At 48.6% G+C, this 6000-nt stretch overlaps 1 protein-coding gene across 1 annotated transcript in view; it reads left to right on the top strand.

Annotated features, from left to right (window-relative positions):
- The window catches only part of LOC142258791 (uncharacterized), a 122748-nt gene extending 117622 nt beyond the window's left edge, over positions 1–5126 (top strand). The window contains exon 11 of the mRNA XM_075331387.1: positions 4188–5126. Coding sequence (XP_075187502.1) covers positions 4188–5107 — 920 coding nt within the window. The 3' untranslated portion in view covers positions 5108–5126. The remainder of the gene's footprint in view (positions 1–4187) is intronic.
- The last annotated feature ends 874 nt before the right edge of the window (positions 5127–6000 follow it).

Here is a 6000-nt window from a genome sequence, read left to right on the forward strand (position 1 = left end):
CGCGGGACACCTCTTTCGATCGTTCCTGAAAGCGAAGATCCACTCGGGTCGCTAGAGCGATCAGGGCATCCAGGGTGGAAGGCACGTCACGACCAGCCAGCTCATCCTTAATACGGCCCGAGAGTCCCTCCCAGAAGGCGGCGGTTAGGGCCTCATTGTTCCACTCTGAGGCCAAGGTGCGGAAACTGATAGCATATTGGCCCACCGTCAAAGTCCCCTGACGTAGCCTGAGGAGCGATGAGGCGGACGCAGAGGCGCGTCCGGGCTCGTCAAAGGTAATACGAAAAGCCTGCAGGAACTCCTGGATGTTGGTGGTTACCGGATCCTCCTTCTCCCACAAGGGGTTCATCCAGGCCAGTGCCTCTCCCTCTAGATGGGACATCACGAACGCGACCTTGGCTTGGTCGGAGGCAAAAAGGTGCGGCAGCAGCTTGAAATGGAGGGAGCACTGATTTATGACTCCCCTGCAGGTCTTGGGATCTCCGGCGTACCGGGGTGGTGAGGCCAAACGGAGTTTGGAAGTATCCGAGGAGGCTGCCACGGGAGCTGCGGACGTGAATTGAGTCGCCAGAGACGTGGCAGTCGCTTGCAGCGTATTCAGGTGGGTGTCCACGGATGTCATGAAGGCCAACATACGGGATTGGGTCTCACGTTGTCGTCCGAGTTCCTGCTGTAATCCAGCCAGCTGGGTTGCTAGTGCATCGGCGGGATCCATGGCCTGTTCTAGCTGTTACGTCCGGGTTGTGGAAACACTGGACCGTACACCGGGTTCCCCTGATGAGGCAGCTAGACCGGTCACCCCGCCAGAGGGCCTTGATGCACGGCAGCCGAAACACTATTGGTAGCAAGACAGTCCGTATGAGAGCTGGAAAGTAGATGTCGCTGGGAACACAGAGTTCTAGACGGTAGTCCGGGTGACGAGGCTCAGGGTCCGAGGCCGGGTTGTAGGATCAGGCGGAATCCGGAACCTGCTGAGCGAGAGGACTGGTCACCAAACGGAGCCAGGGACTTGAGACTGGCGGAGCTGAAGAGGTGGTGGAACATCTGCCAAAGTCACCGTCAGGAGTACTGGAGCGGACGTGGTCAGGACCGGCTGGTGTGGCAGGACAGGCTCTGCGAGACAGACAGGGGTTAATACTGGACACAGCAATATGGGGACCTGAACTTCTAGCTTACTAAACACGTAGAACAGGCCCCGCCCACCAGGAAAGAGAATCCTAATATACCCTGTACCTGTCTATGCAATTTCCTGTTTCTAGGTGCTGGCCCTTTAAGAGAGGGTCAATGACCGCGCGCGCGCCCTAATGCGCATGCGCGAGGCCTGTGTGCCAGAAGCCAGTACAGGGAGCGGTACAGAGGAAGCAGGAGAGCCCGGCTGTGAGTCCCGTGTCGCAGAGGGGCGCCGGGAGCGGGGAGCAGGACACATGGAGGGTGCAGAAGAGGAAGCCGGGACCGGAGCGGTGAGCAGGGAACGCCGCCGGGAACCGGAGAGCGGGGCACGGGAACCGTGGAGCGGGCCACGGGGACCGGAGAGCGTGACAGATACGTCATAGCCATTATACAGTCAATAATAAATGAATGTACAAAAAAGAAATTGTGCAACTTTTGGAGGTTTCACGCCAATTTTAACCAGCTTTGCCAAAATGGGCAGAGCTTGGCCAGAAGAAGGGTGTGATGTCACCACTTCTCTAATTCATAACAAACTGCGATGTTCCCTATGCCAGAAATCCCACTCTAGTCCCTGACATCAATTTTCATTATACATCGCCGGTCTTCATGATTTAGAACCCTAATGTTTATCTGCACAGACAGCAAGACCCTGTTACCTACTTTGGTTAAGCCATCAATGTTACAGTCCCGGACAAACCCATTAAATATTTGGCGTCTTTCTCTATTTTATTTTCATCTTCGAAAAAAAACCCTTTTTGAAATTGTCTATGTTGTGGATCAATGTCACAATGAGATGCTTGCAGGCATCGCCAACTGTCATGGCGGCATCAGGATCTGTGGAAATTACACATTCTGGCACTCTGCCTGTGTGACGCCCTGGACTAGCCAGGTAGTCACACACTTAACAACATACACACCCCCCCACCCTAGGCAGTTACAACAGTCAGACAAAAACCCTTGTTGCCTCCCTACAGGGTCTGATGTCCACACCAGGTGGTGCGGAGCCAGGCGGTTGGCCCCACCCACCGAAGAGTTCACAGGCTTGGAGGCGGGAAAAGCAGTAGATGAGTTTGAGAGGTAAAAGTGAGAGGACACAAACTGCAAGTGTCTGGGTTGAGCCCAGGCACTGACAGCAAGATTGGCAGATGGTGGTGGCCGTCTGCAGGAGTTGACGGATCTCTGCGGAACCGTAAGACCGGGGTTGGGCGGTGGCCCACCGGTACCGAACCGGGGAGCGGAGTGAAGTTAAGCACACAGGCAGGGCCATCGGACCCCGACCAGGCTTGGAGACGCCGACAACGGTCAAATCTGAGAGTGACCGGAACCCCAGGGGTTTCCTAACAACCAAGTCCCGACAGAAGGCAACAGTCCACACCGTGAGGATATATAGCCACTGCCACAGGCTAGAGATCCAAGGGCCAGCGCCTGCGGGCAAAAGGGCTCCTACAGTACCTATACGCCAGGGAGCAGACTACCGTTGGGAAACCATCGGAGTCAACACAGTTTACACAGGTGCAGGGAAAGACAGCCACCATCAGCCGTCCGGGGAGAGCACAACAACATTGCAGCCGGCTGCGGGACCCGTCCATCTGGCCGTTTAATTTACCGGAGACTTTGTGACTTTCTGTCTGAGTGAGTACGCCAGTGCCGCCTGGCACCGCGCCGCGCTGTCCCTGCAACCCTGCACCCCAGCCATCCAGCCTCCCCGTTACATCACCGGGCCCCGGGAACACCAACCCCTACCCACGGAGGGGACAACATCCTAGCTACTCCCTACCATCTCTCCCGGGATCCCCGTCACCAGCAGCGGTGGTGCCATCATCACCACGTCCCGTGGGTGGCGTCATGAACTCTCCCCCTAAACAAACCATCCCTTTTCACTCACGGGTGAGTTGCGCTGCTCGAGTCCCCGGGTCCGGCCCACCGCTCGAGCCACCGAGCAGCAGCAGCAGAAGCCCCGGACCCGAGCGTGGCGAGCGCGCCCCCTCCGCCCGCGACACTTGCTAACTTCTTTGATGTCTGTGAGCAGCGCAGGGAGACGCTCAACTCTTAGATCTCGAAATTGTAAAACAGATTCAGAATAATTTGTTTCCTAATTTTATTTCTGATGTTATGGTTTATAAAAATAGCAACAAAAAGAGGAACATATCCTACAAAAATTAAGTAATACTTACAGCAAGATGGGCTGCAGTGTGTACATCCCCAGGCCAAAAACTGGTACTCTACCAGGATACAGCTAAACCCCCACTAAAGTGGAAGCATCACAGGTGCAGGAGGAGCAAATCACACACACACCTCCATGGAATGGAGGGGGGAGACTGCTAGATGATAAAACTGCACACTAGTGGCTTGCATAGAGGGCTGTTCACATATGCAGATAACACAGTCACAAACCCGCAGCCTATTAGGTGACGCCCATACTATTAGATCAGGCGGGCTGCCAAGCTCTACCCCACTGTGTATCATGCACGGACAGACACTCTACAATGCAATGCCCAACAGAAAGGGGCCTGGCTGTATCCTGTACAAAAAAATATGAGGTTTTTGTTGGTATTTATGGCCATAAAACGTAAGCCTACAACACTCGTCACGGGACCTCATGCTTGTAGGTTCCTACACTAAATATAAAAATAGCAACAAAAAGAGGAACATATCCTCCAAAAATTAAGTAATACTTACAGCAAGATAAGCTGCAGTGTGTACATCGCCCAAGCCAAAAACTAGTACTCTACCAGGATACAGCTAAACCCCCACTAAAGTGGAAGCATCACAGGTGCAGTTTTATCATCTAGCAGTCTCCCCCCTCCATTCCATGGAGGTGTGTGTGTGATTTGCTCCTCCTGCACCTGTGATGCTTCCACTTTAGCAGGGGTTTAGCTGTATCCTGGTAGAGTACTAGTTTTTAGCCTGGGCGATGTACACACTGCAGCCCATCTTGCTGATGTTATGGTTTAAAAATATTAATCTACTTTCCAAATTATATCATTAATAAATAATAACATTGTGTTTATTTTTAGCTGATGACTGTATCAGGAGTTCAAATGGACCTCTAATATCTTCAGAATTTAAAATAGATGATCAAACTATTACACATGATACATATGAAGAGCATGCTGTTGTTCCAAATATACCTCCAGTACTTCCTCGGAAAGCTTTATCATCTGATCTTTTCAAACAAGTCCAAAATTCTGATTTATCACAGCATTGTCAGCAAAATAAACGTTACAGAAGGGATGTAAGACATGAAACGGCTCCTACAAGGGAGAAACCATTTTCATGTTCAGAGTGTGAGAAATGTTTTATTTGGAAATTGGACCTTGTTACACATCAGAGAATTCACACAGGGGAGAAGCTATTTTCATGTTCAGAGTGTGGGAAATGTTTTATTCAGAAATCAGGTCTTGTTAAACATCAGAAAATTCACACAGGGGAGAAGCCATTTTCATGTTCAGAATGTGGGAAATGTTTTATTCAAAAAACACATCTTGTTTGCCATCAAATATCTCACACAGGGGAGAAGCCATTTTCATGTTCAGAGTGTGGGAAATGTTTTATTCAGAAATCAGACCTTGTTAAACATCAGAAAATTCACACAGGGGAGAAGCCATTTTCTTGTTCAGAGTGTGTGAAAAGTTTTATTCAGAAATCAGATCTTGTTTACCATCAAAGATCTCACACAGGGGAGAAGCCATTTTCATGTTCAGAGTGTGAGAAATGTTTTATTCGGAAATCAGACCTTGTTAAACATCAGAAAATTCACATAGGGGAGAAGCCATTTTCATGTTCAGAGTGTGGGAAATGTTTTATCTGCAAATCAAACCTTGTTAGACATCAAAAAACTCACACAGGGGAGAAGCCGTTTTCATGCCCAGAATGTGGTGAATGTTTTACTAGGAAATCACAGCTTGTTTACCATCAAAAAAATCACACAAAATAAACCATTTTTATGTTCTGAATGTGGAAAATGTTATTTTCAGGTTGTGAATACACTGAGTGCAGAATTATTAGGCAAGTTGTATTTTAAAGGATTTTTGTTATTATTGATTAACAACTATGTTCTCAATCGACCCAAAAAACTTTTAAATATCAAAGCTTAATATTTTCGGAAGTTGGAGTGGTTTTTTTTTTAAGATTTGGCTATCTTAGGAGGATATTTGTTTGTGCAGGTAACTATTGCTGTGCAGAATTTTTAGGCAACTTAATAAAAAACAAATATATTCCCATCTCACTTGTTTATTTTCACCAGGTAAACCAATATAACTGCACAAAATTTAGAAATAAACATTTCTGACATGCAAAAACAAAACCCCAAAAAGTAGTGACCAATATAGCCACCTTTCTTTATGATGACACTCAACAGCCGACCATCCATAGATTCTGTCAGTTTCTTGATCTGTTTAAGATAACATTGTGTGCAGCAGCCACCACAGCCTCCCAGACACTGTTCCGAGAGGTGTACTGTTTCCCTCCCTGTAGATCTTATATTTTATGAGGGACCACAGGTTTTCTATGGGGTTCAGATCAGGTGAACAAGGGGGCCATGTCATTATTTTTTCATCTTTTAGACCTTTACTGGCCAGCCACGGTGTGGAGTAGTTGGATGCATGTGATGGAGCATTGTCCTGCATGAAAATTATGTTTTTCTTAAACGATACCGACTTCTTCCTGTACCACTGCTTGAAGACGTCTTCCCAGAAACTGGCAGTAGGTCTAGGAGTTGTGCTTCACTCCATCCTCAACCCGAAAAGGTCGCACAAGTTCATCTGAGGGACCACAGGTTCTATATGGGTTCAGATCAGGTGAACAAGAGGGCCATGGCATCATTTTTTC

The sequence above is a fragment of the Anomaloglossus baeobatrachus genome (assembly GCF_048569485.1).
Source record: "Anomaloglossus baeobatrachus isolate aAnoBae1 chromosome 5 unlocalized genomic scaffold, aAnoBae1.hap1 SUPER_5_unloc_11, whole genome shotgun sequence".
NCBI lineage: Eukaryota > Metazoa > Chordata > Amphibia > Anura > Aromobatidae > Anomaloglossus > Anomaloglossus baeobatrachus.